The 16,893-nt window shown below is 42.8% G+C and overlaps 1 protein-coding gene across 2 annotated transcripts in view; it reads right to left on the reverse strand.

The window, feature by feature from the left end:
- Nipal2 (NIPA like domain containing 2) overlaps positions 1–16,893 on the reverse strand; it is a 95,518-nt gene that overhangs the window by 23,144 nt on the left and 55,481 nt on the right. For both annotated transcript variants that reach the window (XM_051159466.1, XM_051159465.1), the window contains exon 5: positions 4,063–4,184. In XM_051159466.1, the coding sequence (XP_051015423.1) occupies positions 4,063–4,184 (122 nt within the window). The remainder of the gene's footprint in view (positions 1–4,062; positions 4,185–16,893) is intronic.

A 16,893-nucleotide genomic window follows, 5' to 3' on the forward strand; every position in this document is an offset into this window, starting at 1 on the left:
TTGGCCAAGTTACTGGACCTCTCTCTAGACCTGAGTTTCCTCTTCTGGGAGGTGAAGAAGACAATGTGCCCACTGATAGGATCGCTGCATAGGTAAAGTGTAGAGTGAAGCCAGAGCTGCACAGGCCCCATGCGAGGGCTCCACTGCGCATCCCTGCTGCAGGCACACAGAGTTGTTTGCATCTAGACAATAAAGCAAAGGGATCTAATGCAAGTGGCGCTTCATAAAAACACAGCTTTCTTCCTCCAGGATCACAGCACCAGATGGTGGGTGTTGAATCAGCTCTGTCAAAACTGCAGACTTAATAATCAGCATTGGGGCACAGAATTACTCCAAATGATAGGTTTGGCCCCTGCTGGTGCTGATTTGAGGAAAGAAAATGAGCACTGTGTAGATTCTCATGTGAAGGATTTTATGTTCAGAACAGAGGTTTCAATTTGAATAGTTTATTGGAAAGTCTGGGTGGGCAAAATAGCCACCACTAACTAAGCCTGCCAAAGAGCAGGATGCAGCTGAGGCTTAGGGCTGTGCCTCCTCTGTGGGCTGCAGAGAACACGTTAACGGGTGTGGCTGCTCCAGGAGTTGATCTACAGCTCCTTGGTCAAACAGGACATGTGGGACTAAGGAAACCAAACCTATGTCCTTCCTTAAGGACAGTAGCGCTCAGTCCACCGACACAGATGACAGATTTCTCAGGGGGTTGTGTTATGCAGGACCTTTCCAAATTACTCTGAGACCCCTTCAGCCTTGACTTTTGGCAGGTTTCGCTGAAGAGGACTATTCCTCTGTGGCAGAGGGGCCTGGAAAAAAAGCTGGGCTGCTGGGTGAGCAGACAGCTCTTCCTTCTCCCAGGACCAGCAGGTATCAGGCCTGTGCAGGAAAGGGTGTGGCAAGGTTTCCACTTAGCAGAGAATTGGACCTAACATGGGCACCCGTGGGCCATGTAAACACGTAATTGAGAGATGAACTGGTTATATAATTTTAGAATTGCTTGGTGGAAAATGCAAACTGATTAGGACTTTTTGAATATTTTTATCCATTTGATATGTAGTTTTGATCAGCCCTGAAAAGCAATTCAGATGCTGCTTTTATACTTGGTGTAATACGGAAACAGATGAATGACTTGTCCAAAAGCAGTCTTTTGGGGTGATGTTGAGACAGGGTCTTGCTATGTATCCCAGGGTGGCCCTGAACATGCGACCCTTCTGCCTAGGCTTCCTGAGTGCTTTGATTACAGCCATGTGCCATCACACCTAGCTCAAAGAATAGTCTTAATATAATTATTGCCTTTGTAAAAACAAAACAAAAAACAAACAACAATGAAAAATACCCAAAGCATCAAATCTACCACATCTGAAAATTTAACACTGATTATTTAGATGCTCAGAGGTATTGACATAGAAATGATCCCCCTAGAGTTCTTAGCGATGCAGTTACAAAATGGATTAGATTCCAAACCAATAAAATTGATCCATCCCCCTAATGGCTAAAGTGCTGCTCAAGTGTAACTTACTAAAGACTCATTTTATGCTCTCATACAAATACCTGAAAGTAGTTAAAATTTTCTGTGTGGAACTTATTTTGAAATAGCTTTCATTATTATAATATGGCTTTTGGAAGTAGAGGTCTCTCCTAGGATGATACGCTTTTGTCTGTAAGAATTCCTATTACTAAGGTTGCAGTGTATGCTGTATTATATTGAGTGGGTAAGTAAATACACGAGTTTAAGAGTTAGCTTTGAGGACGTTTGGTTGTGAGTGGGTAGGGATTAGAAGTGAAACTAGGAGAACTTAGGGGGCATGCAGGAGACCATAATCAAAATATATTGTATACATGTATGCAATTCTTAAAGATTAAAGATATTATATAAAAGAGTTAGCTTTAGAAAATGGCAAAATGTAATTAAATTTAGAGTATTTTTGTTCATCTACAAGGTTTAATAACTTGTTTGTGGGCAGGGGCTACATCTCAGTAGTGGTATACTTGCCTAGGGTGTACTAAGTAAGCCTGGTTTCAATCTCCAGGACCATGAAGAAAAGAAATGTAAAGATTTAAAGAGGCAGTTTTGTCTGTTTTAGATGTAGTCTCTGGTAGGAAAAACAATACAAGATACATCATCATTAAACCACGCAGTTTATTCCAGGAAAGAAGGCTTGCTGCATCTTTAATCTCCAGAGGACCCAACTCAGGCTATTAATTTTCTGGTCACAGGCTATGTCACTCTTTTGTTAACTAGACGAAGCATTTGTTTTGCCTGTAGGCAAAAAGTCGTAATGTGTTGGTCAGATTTCAAGCCTGCACTACCATGAAATATTCAATAAAGTATAAAGAACAGAAGTAAACCAGAGATTAAAGCTCTTCTAGTGCTTAGAGTTGATTGATGAAAGCTGTGGTAGCTAAAAGACTCTGATGATGGACAATCAGGAAAATAAATGGGGCACAGGGAAGGCGCTGAGCATCAGAGGCCCCAGGAAGGCTAACTTGAGTTGGGAAGGCCAATGCCCAAGACTGAGGTAAGAGCAAGGGCTATGGAGGAGTTTGGAAGTGACAGAGCCAGGGTAGAAATGACAGACATGAGACCGGAAGCCGGGATATTGACACACCCCAAACAGGTGCTTCTTAAGGCAGGGCACTGACCGATTAACCAACAACTCTCCTGTGGCAGGGCATTCCTGATACACCAGATGGGATGAAAAAGAGGAGGATGGGAGCCGAGAGAGTGATGGTTTGTTAATGGTGTGCAGTACATGAATGCATAAAAACCAAAAAAATTAACTTTTTTTCTATAGGGTAAGAAAGGAATAAAGATGGAGACAGTGAGAATATTTATAGACATTTGTATTCCAGGAGTCAGGATTATGTCAGAGATAGTGAGACAGAGAACTCTTGTCATGTAGACTGCTGTGACATGAGTCTGTGTTATTTCTAGGGGCAAAGGTCACCTGTAAACTGTAAATGTCAGCACTGTGTTTTTAATAGCAAGTCTGTAGAGTAGGGCAATCTAATTTAACACCAGAGAACTAGATCAGGTGCCTTTTGAGGTCACTTCTAATTCTAAGAAGTTTTAGAATTAGCACGAGTCTGTAGGCTTTATTCTTCATTATCAAATTTACAAGGTTTTGCCAAACTAATTCTTAGGTAAATGCTCAGTTAGACAATTGCAGTTTTTCCTACTACTTGCCATTTCTAGAATGTTCTTTTTCTCCGGTCTTAGCTGCATTCTGTAGCAAGTTACATATCTACTATTTTGATCCAGTTATTTCTTCATACTTACCAGATGCAGCCACTATATCAAATAAAACACCCTAGTTAACGTCTTCAAGCACCCATGACAGCAGCTCACTCCTTCCTTCCTTCCACACATCCCTTGGGACTGTACCACTGCTGTTACTCTGGCCTCAGTGAGGACTTTTGGGGAAGGTGCTTCAGCAAGCAGTGACTTAGTATCACAAATCATCACTGTTGGGAAAACCCTGCTGCTAAGGCGGCAGTTTATCATGACTACAAAGCCCTGAACTCGGTGCAAAATGGAGGACTCCCTTTGTCAGTGAGGCTTCCTCTTCTCTGCCTGGGGATCTTGGAGCCCCCACAAATTCTACCTGAGGAATATGACATAGTCCTTAGGGAAATTACAGGTCCAACTCCCTTTCTCCTGATAAGAACCTATCAGCAAGCAGCTGGGAGTCCTGGAGTGCCTCTCCATGTAAATGAGGCATCTCAGTATCTTAGCCCCCACCCCCCACCAGTCAATGACAGCTGCCCACCTTGAATATCCCTATCCCGCCCCAAAGTTCTATATAGCCCTCATTCATCCCAAATAAAAGTGATCTGCTTCCAAAAGCTGGTTCTAGAAGTCATCATTTCCATCCGTGCCCCCGGGGCTTGTGAACTCCCCATCCTTGCTCCATTTGCCCTTATTCACAGAGGGCAGGGCGGGTCACAGAACACATACTCTTACATTTTAGCAAATCACTGTGCGGAGAGGAAAGCTTTTCTAACCCTGTAGCTACCAGTGGTCTAGAGATTATGCTTCAGAAACAGTAAAACATTTAGAGCTCTTACCACATAGACCAGGAACTGCCAGCCAACAATGTAATACTGTACTGTTCTTGCTGAGATAGCCTGGGTGATATTTGGAGCAAAATTCACCAATAAATATGTTCCTGCAAATGCCAGTGTCATACCTTTGAATAAGAAAGAAAAGACAGATGAAACTGAAAAAAAAAAAAAAGATTAAAGTTTTTCTTTTTTCCTCTTTCCAGTTGGGATAGGGTCTTGCTGGGTAGTCGTAGCTGGTTTGGAATTCATTCTGTAAAATAGGCTGGCTGGCCTTGAACTAACAGCCCCTCTTCCTTTCTCAGTCTCTCAAAGATTGGGATGGCAGGTGTGCATCATCAGCATGGCTACTTTAAAGATTTTCTTGAAACAGCCATTACCATATCTTTTGGACCGTACGATGCACCCAGTTTTTAGAGCAGTGAAACAAGAAAAAAAAATATTCTGAACCAAATTAGTTCTAGCATAATAAAATTTTATTAAAATATAACAAAATATGGTAATATTAAACAGTGTTAACTCAATAGGAGGAAAGACTTAGAGACTGAAGCACTTTTCCAGTTTCCTTGGCTGGCACACTGACAACACCGGTAAGTGACCTCTTTGTTGACGCCTGATGGGCAGCAATCGGACCATAAGGTGCACCCTAATACCCCCCCCCCCTTGAGGAGAAAGTGTGTCTTATGGTTCAAAAAATATGGTACCTGGAGGGGTATATTACTCAGGCAGTCCCTGACCCCTTACTCCAACTGGTCCAATTAAGATACAAGTTACCAAACTGTCCCTAAAGAGCAGCACATCCTTGAAGGACAAAAAAGTCCAGGGAGGAGAGAGAGCAGGGCATAACTTCAGACTGTCTCTGTTGCTGCAGGAAGTTTCCCCAAAGACAGAGACGATGAAAGCATGCACACATGGAGAGGCAAGTGCGCCTCATCAGCCTGCTTCCACACCATGAGGCACAAGTGGGCCTACATAGATGTAGATCCATCCCGATTTACATGGAAGGGCTGAGACCAGAAGATAGGGAGGTCCACTCATGATGACCAGCTCTCCGTGCTTTCACCCTGGAGCCTGTGAGCTAGGGACATCTAGACTTTGAAATTCCGCAATGTCACTTAATCACTGTCAGTGACGGCAGTCCTTCAGAAGTAACTGTGGTGAGGGGGACCTCACTGTAGTGTTCTAATAAGCTAACCCTGGGATTCGAGATCCCAGATTACATCATAAGCCTGATTACTATCTGGTCATGATTTCAGCATTACTCAGAACTATGGAGGGAAGAGATGTGCACGGGAGGGCAGCCACAGCAGGGGTGGGAGGGAGAGCAGGCACTTCTGACAAGTACTGAAAACTGCCTGTTTATACATAATTAGGAGCCTGAGAAAATTTTATCAAAGTAGCCCTTTTCAGACACTACACTTGAAAAGACCCCTTCTTTCACCACTGAGCATATCTCTATTGTGGATATAATTTACAAACAGCCTTGAAATCCAGCTGGGACAGTCTGGTATGTCTGTAAAATCTCACAGTTTGAGGTGCTGATTTCCTACCCCTGTTAACTACATGGTTTGGGCTTTGAACTCAGTTTATGAGAACAAACAGTGTTTAAAAGTTGCGTAAGTTCGATGGCAACCCATTCAGGACACTATAAAGCTACAAGTAGGTTTCCTCTCATTTAACCTATAACATACTGTGAAGACAAGACCATACACATACTTTTCTTTTAGAGCTATTTCTTTTTTAAAGCATATTTAAATTTTTATTTATTTTTATTTAGTGTGCATTAGTGTTTTGCCCGCATATATGTCTGCATGATGGGTGTCGGATTCCCTGGAACTGAAGTTATAGACAGATGTGAGCTGCCATGTGGGTGCTGGGAACTGACACTGGGTCCTCTGAAGAGCAGCCAGTGCTCTAACTGCTGAGCCATCCCCAGCCTCTGTAGAGCTTTCTTTCTTTCTTTCTTCTTTCTTTCTTTCTTTCTTTCTTTCTTTCTTTCTTTCTTTCTTTCTTTTCTTTTTCTTTCTTTCTTTCTTTCTTTCTTTCTTTCTTTCTTTCTTTCTTTCTTTCTTTCTTTCTGGTTTTCTAAGACAGAGTTTCTCTGTATAGCCTTGGTTGTCCTGGACTCACTTTTCAGACCAGGCTGGCCTCGAACTCACAGAGATCCACCTGCCTCTGTCTCCCGAGTGCTGGGATTACAGGCCTGTGCCACCGAGCCCAACTTCTAATGCCAACTTAAAAAAATATATATTATTAAACACTGCAGTAAAAGTAAAATAATAAAAACACATAAATGAACTTGAGGAAGATATTGGTCAGTCATGTTCTTTCTTTGGAAAACAAGATTACTTCAAATTAGGTTCCTAGGAGGAAGGGATTTTTTTAAAAATTGAGTTTTCTGAACCTGATATAATAAAGTAGCATAAATCCACTGGGCACACTTTAAAATGTCTCAGCGGCTTCCAAGTGCTCCACTTTTGTGGAGTTCAAATTCATATTGACTTTTAAGTCCCTTTACCAAGATTTCTCTTCTCAAGTTTCCTAATGTTGTGGTGTAATTTGGAGTTGGTGACATGCACATCTGGTACAAAATTCCAGAGGGTCACATAGGGTCAGCCAAAAGCCAAGTGTCCCATTGGCTGCTGATGGCCCTGCCCCAAGTCAGGCACTGAGACTTCTTTCTAGGCTTCCTCTTCAGGGATGTGTGTGTGTGTATGAGTTTTGTTGTTTTCATATAAACAAGAGCACATTATAGACCTTGCTTTGAATGCTACTTTCTCTTACTTACAGAGCATTGTGAAGAGGATGTAAGGCGAGCTCCTTCTTTTAAATCTGCTGAGTATTCCATCATTTGAAGGCAGTTTTATTTGATTTCATTTTCCACGCTTTTTCTCATCTGCTGCTAAATTTCTGTATCAAGGCACTTATCTCTTTTGGTTGCATTTCAAAACAACACTGTTGCGGTTAATTTAGAAGTGTGGCCTCATAAATGTTTATTATTAGGCTAATTATTATTACGGTGGTATTGTCTAACCTGCTAGCACTCAATGGAAACAGAGACACCTGATGGGTTACCTAGAGGAGACATCACCCCCTAAGTTATCCTCCATAGCTCCCCGTCTCCATCCCAGTCCATCTGCTTCTAATAACTTGTATTTGGGATACCACCCATCCATAATCCCAAAATACTCTCTACATATGAATTAACCCATCATATCCTTTAGACCTGGCAAGGGTGGCTTTCTAAGAGGCCAGTCACAGCAGCTGAATGTGCTAGAAACTCAGACAACCTGGAGTAGATGCATTTCAGAACATTCGCTGCCTACTGTGGGTCATTGGATCTCACCCTAAAAATTCATTTACAATTGTATTTCTCTTAGCATGGCCCAGAGACAATGAGGATGAGTGCAAGGAGCTCTAATACAGCATGACAATGGAAGGTATGGGCAGGAAGGAATGGCTGGACTCTTGCCTGCTTAGGGAAGATCTTCCCCACTGATTTTTAAAACAAAACAGAAGGAAGGAAGCAACCTAATAAACAGAGCAGAGTCACACTGGGCCTCCAGGCACAGCTAGTTCTGAGAACTGATTTATATGAGATCTGGGTATCAGAGGTGACAAAAAACCCCACTATGTCTGGATGCTGGATGATACCCAGTTCAAGGGACGGCCCATCCTCCTTCCTCATGCCTTACCCTACAGCAATGCTGTTTTCTCATTAAATCATAGTCAGTTCTCTTGACAGGCATATAGGGAGAGGGCAGGACGAGAGAAAGATGGCAAATTTCCATGATGTCTTTCTTCTTCTTCTTCTTCTTCTTCTTCTTCTTCTTCTTCTTCTTCTTCTTCTTCTTCTTCTTCTTCTTCTTCTTCTCTTCTTCTTCTTCTTCTCCTTCTCCTTCTCTTCTTCTCTTCTTCTTCTTCTCTCTCGCTCCTTCTCCTCTCCTCTCTTCTCCTCCTCTTCTCCTTCTTCTCTTCTCCTCCTCCTCCTCCTCCTCCTCTTCCTTCAATTTCCTGATCTGAGAGAAAAGCCTGGTGGTTTAAAACCGAGGCCTTATAGGGCTTTTCTCCAGCCTGTCGGGAGCCCTGCTGATGGAGTGCCCTGGATGACTCTACAACAGCTGTGGGCTGGGCAGGAAGGCCCTCCAAAGACTTAACGAAAACCAAACCCAAGTCTCTGTCTGCTTCATGAAGGGTATTTCTTTCTGTGTGCTTGTGCGCGCGCTCTCTCTCTCTGTATCTCTCTCTCTCTCTCCTTCTCCCTCCCTCCACCCCATTCTCTCTGTGTGTGTGAATTTTCTCATCTGTAATAAAAGCCTTTCCACATTGGCAAAAAAATTCAGTTCTCTTACAAATTCACAGTGGCCTCTTCCCCATGCAGCTTGTTATAATATACAAATAATGATGATATATTTTCCTGTAAACTTGTACAATGTATAAAACAGGCATACAAGCTAATCCTTGCTTTTTACAGTAGGGGGCCAACTGTCCTGAAAGGAAAGAGGGTACTCTTTATAAAGCCCAACTTAATTATTTTATAGAAAAGAATGGCTGACATGAAAGTAATATTATGATCAATATGGAAATGTGGTGATACTAAAAACATTACAGTTTAATAAAAGGGGCTGGGAAGATGGTTCAGTGGATAGAGTCTGTGTTGCTCAAATATGCGAGCTGAATTCAAACTTCTGGTGCCCATATACAAAGCTGAGTGCGGCTGTGTACACAGCTTTAACTCCTGGTGTGTGGGGGATGGAGCCAGGAGAGAAGAGTGGGGCATGTTGGAAGGCAGCCAAGTCCCAGGTTCAGGGAAATGCTGTGCCAGGGAATAAGATGGAGTGGTAGAGCACGGTGTTTGACGTTCTTCTGAGGCCTCTGCACTCATGCATTTACACACACGTGCACAGACCACATGTATATGCCACACACACCACACACATTACATACACAAGCACCATAAACACAACTCTAAATTCTTTTTACATTATCAACTTAATGCTTATTTAAAAAATCTGTGAAAATGATTATAGTAGTTCTCCCTTGTCCATGGGGATACAGTCTAAGGCCTCCCCATGCCTAGAATCTCTGAAAGTAAAGCTTAATTCACAAATAGGCACAATAAATGATGAACAATAATTACCAACAAAAGAGAACAATGAAAGCAATAAACTTTAACAAGTTACTTAAAACTTAAAAATTGTTTAACTTCTGCAATTTTCTACTTAACATTTTTGGACTGTAGTTGACTGTGAGTCACTAAATCCTCACAGTTAGCAAATATATGTATAAGGGCAAATTGTTTACTATTGTTTAAGTACATTATTACAAATAATATGTTATAAATTAAATATTATAGATATTATATAGTAGATAGTATATAACACATAATATATACAATGTATAGTCTTTATTACTACTTACATTTGACAAATAAGGCAGACTCCTCTTAGCAGACCTGTAATCTCAGCACTCGGGAGGCAGAGGCAGGCAGATCACTGTGAGTTCGAGGCCAGCCTGGTCTACAAAATGAGTCTCAGAAACAAAAACAAACAAAAACATCTGACAAATGAAGAAAATGAATCAGAAAAGGAGTAACTATTCCACCCAGTATTTTCCAGCCAGTGAGCTGAAAGCTTGTTTGGAGCCCAGGCAATCTATTTCCTTGACTATTAACACTGAAATGCCCATGAATGCCCTTACTGGTAGGGGTTCTGAGTGGAAAGCATACACACGTCAGAACACCTGAGGGGAACCCTAATGCTGTACAGAGCACACTGTGAGACAGACGGAGCTCACTGCTGTGGCAGAGGGCCCTAGGATCCTTGACTAGTTTCAGGCTATTTTTAACCCTAAATTTCCTTTAGGAGAGCATTTCCAAATGGGTCTTCCTTAGAACAAGTTTAAAGAGATTTATTCCCCACTAACAAACATTTCTAAGACATCAAATACATTTGGGAAGTTCCGGAGTGGTTCTTTTTCTGGGAGACCTCTCAGATGTGCCAACATGTTGATGTTTACTATGAATCACCTAGTAGAGAGCAAAGCTGCCTTAGTTTCTAGATATATTTGACCATTTACATAGCTCTGAAGTAGTGTTTTGGGGGGAAGTTTATATTTGGGAAGTGCTTGACATTTAATGGGCCTGACGTGAAAATGCAGGTTGTGTCTCAGGAGGCTACAGGTCTCCCAGAGATGCTCACGGATGGGAACAAAGCATGAATGAAACGGAAGGACCGGGGAGTCCAGGTGTGCTTGCTCCCTGGCTTCTCCATGGACCACATGAAGACAGACGCATCAGTCTGCAGCTGATAGTCCTGTTCCCTAACCTTCCTTTAGAAAACTTTAGCCTTCTAACTTCTGAGAGCCTTGCGTTTTAAATTTTTCAGCTAACCTGACTCCATGCAATTCTTTTGGGCACTGCACTTATCTCTTGATTGATGAGAATCCAAGGATTACTTTCTTGGAATACTGGAATAATGAACTGGACTCAATACTGGAGGAGCAATCTAGTCCTGCTCCCTCAGGCTCAAGTGGTAAGTACCCCTGGGCTCACCATCAGAAAGGCTCCCAATCTTGAGGCTGCCCTGAAATCATCTGTCCTCTCAACTAGAATGACACTTCACTTGGCTGGATTCCTATTGAAGACAAATGAACCCGACCATGCTGGTCTTGGAACAGGGGGTGAAAAGGAGGAAAATCAGTGGTCTTGGTCTTAAGCATTGGTAGGTACTTGAAGTAATCCAGTTGCTTCTCTCTGAGGAGTGCTGCTGAGTTTACTATAATTTGTATTTTGATGATGATATTAGCTGGCCCTAAATTAATGTGGTTCTCACAGACTGAGGGAGAAGAGGAAAACACTGTAGCTTTTGGCTGGGTGAAAGGAAAGAGAGGAGTCTTTTTTTTTTTAAAGGAAAAATAATCATTAAAATAATTTAAAATTATTAATCCACTAAGAATCAGAGCAGGAGCCAAAGCCTGTCAGTGAGTTAATAATGGTTGGCGAGTCCTTTCAGACAAGGCTTTTGTGAGGTCATTTTCTGACTTGGCAATGAATTAGTTCAGCTTGTTTTCCACATGGCCTCAAATCTCCACTTGCTCCATCAGGAAGAACAAACTTTCATTTGTTTGAAGCAGGGGAAAATAAATGCTATTCCTTCTCACATTTTGACGATTTAATTTTTAGCATGCACATATGCTAACCTTTAAAGCACCACTAGCTACTCTTTGCCCTGTTTGGTTTTAGTTCCTGTAAAGGGGGGGGGGAGAGAACCCACATTCTTAGCTTTTAACAGGAAGAGCCACATTTTCTCAAGACATTAGGAATGAAGGCGTAAGGAAAGTACGCACTCTACTGTGAGGCAGGGAAAGGCCTTCCTTGGACGTCCCCAGTGTAAAGTGACCTATTACACCCTAGCGAGTGTTACTCTCATGACATTGCTTACTGAAGGAAGGGTAGAGAACACATGGCCTGGCCTACTTTCCTGTCTGTAATTTTAAGGAACCGATCACTTTCAACTGTGGCCTGAAACAATGGTAAGAGTGACCTTCTCCACTCAAGAAGCCTTCAGTGAGAAAGGCAAACACAGACTAGAGCAGCAGGAGACTTCCTTTGAGGAACTGCAGGTGTGGCAGTGCTTGTTGTAGTTATCAAAGTAATGGCTAACATTTTTTTGAGTACTTATTAGGTGACAAGCCCTGTTCTAAGAATTCTAATACATGCATTCTTTAATTCTGTGGGGTAGGTAATAAATCTTTTAAAGATGAGGAACTTGGCTTGAAGAACTTAAATCACCTCACACATCATATGGCTTTAGAGGCACATCCTAGACTAACGGCCCTGTTTGTCAGGCTTAGAATGGAGCCCTGTCATCTGCCAATGATGTCACCCTGGGAAAGTTACCTAACCACCCTTAGATCCAGATTTTGGTTCTAGAAATTAGTTATTCTCACTTTTCGTTGTTGTTTCTTTTTCAAGGCAGGGTTTCTCTGTGTAGCCCTGGCTGTTCTGGACTCACTTTGTAGGCCAGGTTGGCCTTGAACGCACAGCAATTTTCCTTCCTCTGTTGAGATTAAAGGTGTGTGCCACCATGCTCAGCCCCTATTCTCACTTTTAAACAATATATTCCATGTAAAACACAACACAGTACCCGGTAAAAAGAAATGTTTAGAGCTGCCAGCTGCTACTCACACACCCACCAAATGGCCATGGAAACTAATGCGTGGCTTTGTTTTGTTTTGTTTCTGGAATTCAAGTATTTTTTTATTTGTTTATTCACTTTACATCTTGGTTGTAGCACCATCCCTCCTCTCCTCCCAGTCTCACCTTCCCTCTCTCTCCCCCTTTCCTCTTCTCCTATTCCTCATAAAAGGGACACCCTCCCCCCACTTCTCATCTACCCTAGCTCATCAAGTCTCATCAGGACCGAGCACATCTTCTTCCCCTGTGGCCTGGCAAGACAGCCCTGCCAGGGGGAAATGATCAAAAACCTGGCCAGCTGGCCACAAAGTCTACGTCAGAGACAGCCCTGTTCCCATTATTAGAGGACCCATATAAAGTCTGAGCTGCCATTGGCTACATTTGTAGCCCAGGTCCAGTGCATGCATGATCTTGATTGGTGCTTTAGTCTCAGCAGGCCCCTCTGGGCCCCGGTTAGCTGGATCTGTTGGTATTCCTGTGGAGCTCCTGTCACTTTAGGTTCTTTTCTCTCCCCCTGCCCCACTTTTTCACAGGACTCCCTCTGAATTGCCCAAAATGTAGATGTGAGCCTCAGCATCTGGTTTCAACTGCTGCTGGTAGGAGCCTCTCAGAGGACAACTCTGCTAGGCTCCTGTCTGCAAGCATAGCAGAGTATTATTAATAGTGCTAGGGGTGAGCTGCCTCCCAAGGGCTGGGTCTTGGGTTGGGCCAGGCATTGGTTGGACATTCCCTCAATCTCTGCTCCATCTGCTCTGTATTTATCCCTGCACATCCTGTAGGCAGGGTAAACTTTGAGTTGACGTTTTTGTGGTTTTGGTGTTCCCCTCCTTCTACTAAGAGTCTTATCTAGCTGAAGTGAATGCTCTTCAGTTTCTATGACCCCTGCTAGTAGGAGTCTCTGCTAGAGTCCCCCTCATGTCCTCCCAGGAGCCTGCTCTGACTTAGGCCTCCAGCTTGTCACAGAGATGGCCCTGCCCATGGTTTCTCTTTCTCTACAGGCCTTCTGTCTTCCCATCCCCGTTCTCCCAAGGTCTGATATCCACCCTTACATCTTTCCATGCTCCCTTTCCTATCTTGTTCCCTTTCTTCAACCACGCCCTCTGTCTGTTCTATTTCTCCTTCTGAGTGAGTTTTCAGTGTCCTCCCTTGGATCCTCCTTGTTACTTATCTTCTTCGGGTCTGTGCATTGTATAGCATGTTAATCCTGTGCTATCTGGCTAAAATCCAGTTATAAATGAGTATATACTCTGTGTGTCTTTCTGGGTCTGGGTTACCTCACTCAGGATGATCTTTACTAGTTCCATCTATTTGCCTGCAAATTTCACAATTTCCTTGTTTTTAACAGCTGAGTAGTATTCCATTGTATAAATGCACCACAGTTTCTTTATCCATTCTTTGGTTGAGGGACATCTAGGTTGTTTCCAGGTTCTGGTTATTGCAAATAGTTCTGCTATGAACACAGTTGAGCAAGGGTCCTTGTTGTATGGAGGGGCATCTTTGGGTCTATACCCAGTAGTGGTATAGCTTGGTCTTGAGGTAGAGCTAGTTCCAATTTTCTGAGAAAGCGTCGTTTTTCTACATGTAGACATCCAGTTAGACCAACATCATTTGCTGAAGATACTGTCTTTTTTCCACTGTATAGTCTTGGCTCCTTTGTCAAAAACCAAGTGCTCATGGGTAGGTGGGTTTATTTCTGGGTCTTCAATTTGATTCTATTGATCCACCAGTCTATCCCTATGCCACCACCATGCAATTTTTTAAAATCACTATTGTTCTGTAGTACAGCTTGAAGTCAGGGATGGAGATACCTCAAGAAGTTCTTTTATTGCTTTTTAGCTATTCTGTTTTTTTTTGTTTTTCCATATGAAGTTTAAAATTGCTCTTTTAAGGTCTGTAAAAAACTGTGTTGGTATTTTGATGGGTATTTCTTTGAATCTGTAGATTGCTTTTGGTAAGATGGCCATTTTTACCATGTTAACTCTACCGATCCATGAGCATGGGAGATCTTTCCATATTATGATGTCTTCTTCAGTTTCTTTCTTCATAGACTTGAAGTTCTTGTCATACAGGACCTTGACTCACTTGGTTAGAGTTACACCAAGATATTTTATATTATTTGTGAATGGTGCAGTTTACCTAATTTCTTTCTCAGCCCATTTGTCATTTGTGATCCAATGATATTCTGCCGGTCTCCTCAAGACAGCTAGTAGATCTGTACCAAAGGCTGGATCTGCATGTCTGCCGAGTGCAGAGTCCTCTTCAGAGTGGCCGGGAAAGATCGGAGGAACACGAATAGGGGCATTTTTGGAGCAGTGGGTTTCTTGCCGAGCAGACGCTGTGCCTGTGGATGTCAGATTCAGCTGGGCTATGCTATTTTGGACTCTGAGACCCTGTATACTAGTACTGTTCAGTCAATCTCTCCTGGGGACCAGTGGGGTCAACCATGGATTGGAGGTTGCTGTGACCCCTCAGGGCACTAGGAGAAATCTGACATCTGATTATTGGAGAGGAGCAACCCTGGAACTGTGGACCTGCACTCGAGTGGGCTGGCAGTGCTGGGCAGGCCAGAAGTGCTGGGTGGGTGTGGGTTAGAAACACTGGGCAGACCAGAGGCGCTGGGTGGGTGGGAGTTAGAAACACTGGACAAGAGGGAGGCACTGGGCAGGTGCAGGTGAAGATGCTTTCTGTGGGCTGGAGGTGCTGGCCAGTCAGGAAGCGTCAGGTGAGGGTGGCAAACCTTCTCCAGCTCCCAGAATATTCCCTTATGCCTGGGAAACACTAAAGCTGGCGTTTGGAGTCAGCTGTCAGGCTACTCACTGCATATGTAGTTTCTGACCACTTGCCACTCAGATATGGTGCACCCTTGCTGCCACCATCTTGGAAGTCTGTTTGTTTTGCTGTTTTCTTGATGTGTGGTGCTGTAGGCGTTCTCATCCTTTGTGTTACATTTTTAGCATTACCTTTTGGAAATCTCTTGGGAATGATGGTGATCATAGTGATCGTGTCAGTTATAGTGAAAGATATTTGTATTTCTCAATACTACACTGGCCACACATAGCAAAGTTGAGTCCACGGGAGGAAGATTGATCTTTTACTTTTAGTAATCTTCAGTTCATCTTTATTTTTTTGTTTTGTTTTGTTTTACTTTAGATATTAAGATACAATGAAGTAAAAAAAAAAAAAAAAGATACAATGAAGTCATCTAAGTATTCTGATGTTTTTATTTTTACCATTCCCCATAGTTAGGACTTTCACTTGCTTTCTCCCTAATTCTTTAGGAACCAGCTGCAGTACGGGCATAAAGAGGAACTTACTTTACTTATTTTTACTATTTTTTTTTTAATGGGGAGGAGGTCCCCCTCAGTCACAGTCATAGGGAAGGGGAATGGGGTAAAAGTGGGAGGAAGGGAGGAATGAAAGGATGCACGGGATGGGATAGCAACTGAGATGTAATATGAATGATTTTATTTTTCAAAAAAAATTTAAAATTTTATTTACTCTATGCTTGTAAACATCTTGCCTGCATTTATATCTGTGCCTTACAAAAGGATATCAGATATCCTGGCACTGGATGGCTATGGATGGTTGTAAGACACTACACGGGTGCTGGCACTTGAATCAGGGTTCTCCACAAAAGCAACACGTGCTCTTAGCTGCTAAGCCATGTGTCTAGCTCCACCTTCCCCACTCTATGTTCACACTCCTTGGGTTGGTTAGTTAGTTCCTGAGTGCCCTCCTCTATATCCTTCATCCGGTCTACGCCAGTCTATCCCAGTCCCATCTAGCTGATAGGCAACTCAAATGTCACCTCTGTTATCATTTCGAGCCAGAGCTAGGGCTCTTTTCAAGGTGAGGTGGTTTTGCCCTCAGGACACATTCAGTTATGGCCAAAGACAGCTCTTGTGCTATTGTGGTTGAGGGTATAAGAGGCATCTAGTGGATAAAAGGCTTGTAGTCCTACAGTGCAGAGGGCAGACCTGACAGTGAAGATTTGCCCATCGCATATGTCAGAAGGCCTGAGCTCAGAAACAGTGTTTGAAAAGCCCACACCAGTGTATTGCATATTGTTATTTTTATTTAAAATATATTTATTGACTTATTTTATCATGAAGGTTGTAGTCACTTGTAGTCAGGGATTGTGGTGCATAGTTTTAGCTGTCAACTTGACACAGTGGTAGACTCCCCAGGGAGAGAGTCACGGTGAAGCACTGTCTAGATCAGGTTAGCCTGGGGCATGTCTGCGGGCCTGTCCTAATTATACTGGGAGGACTTGCGCTCGTGTGAGAGTGGAGAGAGTGGGTGGTGAGCACCCAGGCATGTTCCTACTCTCTGCTTTGGCTATGGACGTGAGCAGCTGCTTCACGTTCCTGCTGCTGTGGCCTCCATGCAGCAACGAACTGCAGCATGGTCTGTGATCCAAGGAAACTATCCCCCTTATTAATCACAGCACAGAAAGAAAACTAGAGAGACAATTATTCAGCCATAATTATCTCTTTATCCCTATTAGTTAAGACACTTTCACTAGTTATAGTCAAGATAGGAAAGCCTCTATTACTTATATGATCTTATTAAATTGGGTAAATTTAGTCAGTAACCACCAAACTACCAAAGATGGCAGGTGTCAGATGAAAGGATTTGCA

This window comes from Acomys russatus, chromosome 17 (assembly GCF_903995435.1).
Source record: "Acomys russatus chromosome 17, mAcoRus1.1, whole genome shotgun sequence".
Classification (NCBI taxonomy): domain Eukaryota; kingdom Metazoa; phylum Chordata; class Mammalia; order Rodentia; family Muridae; genus Acomys; species Acomys russatus.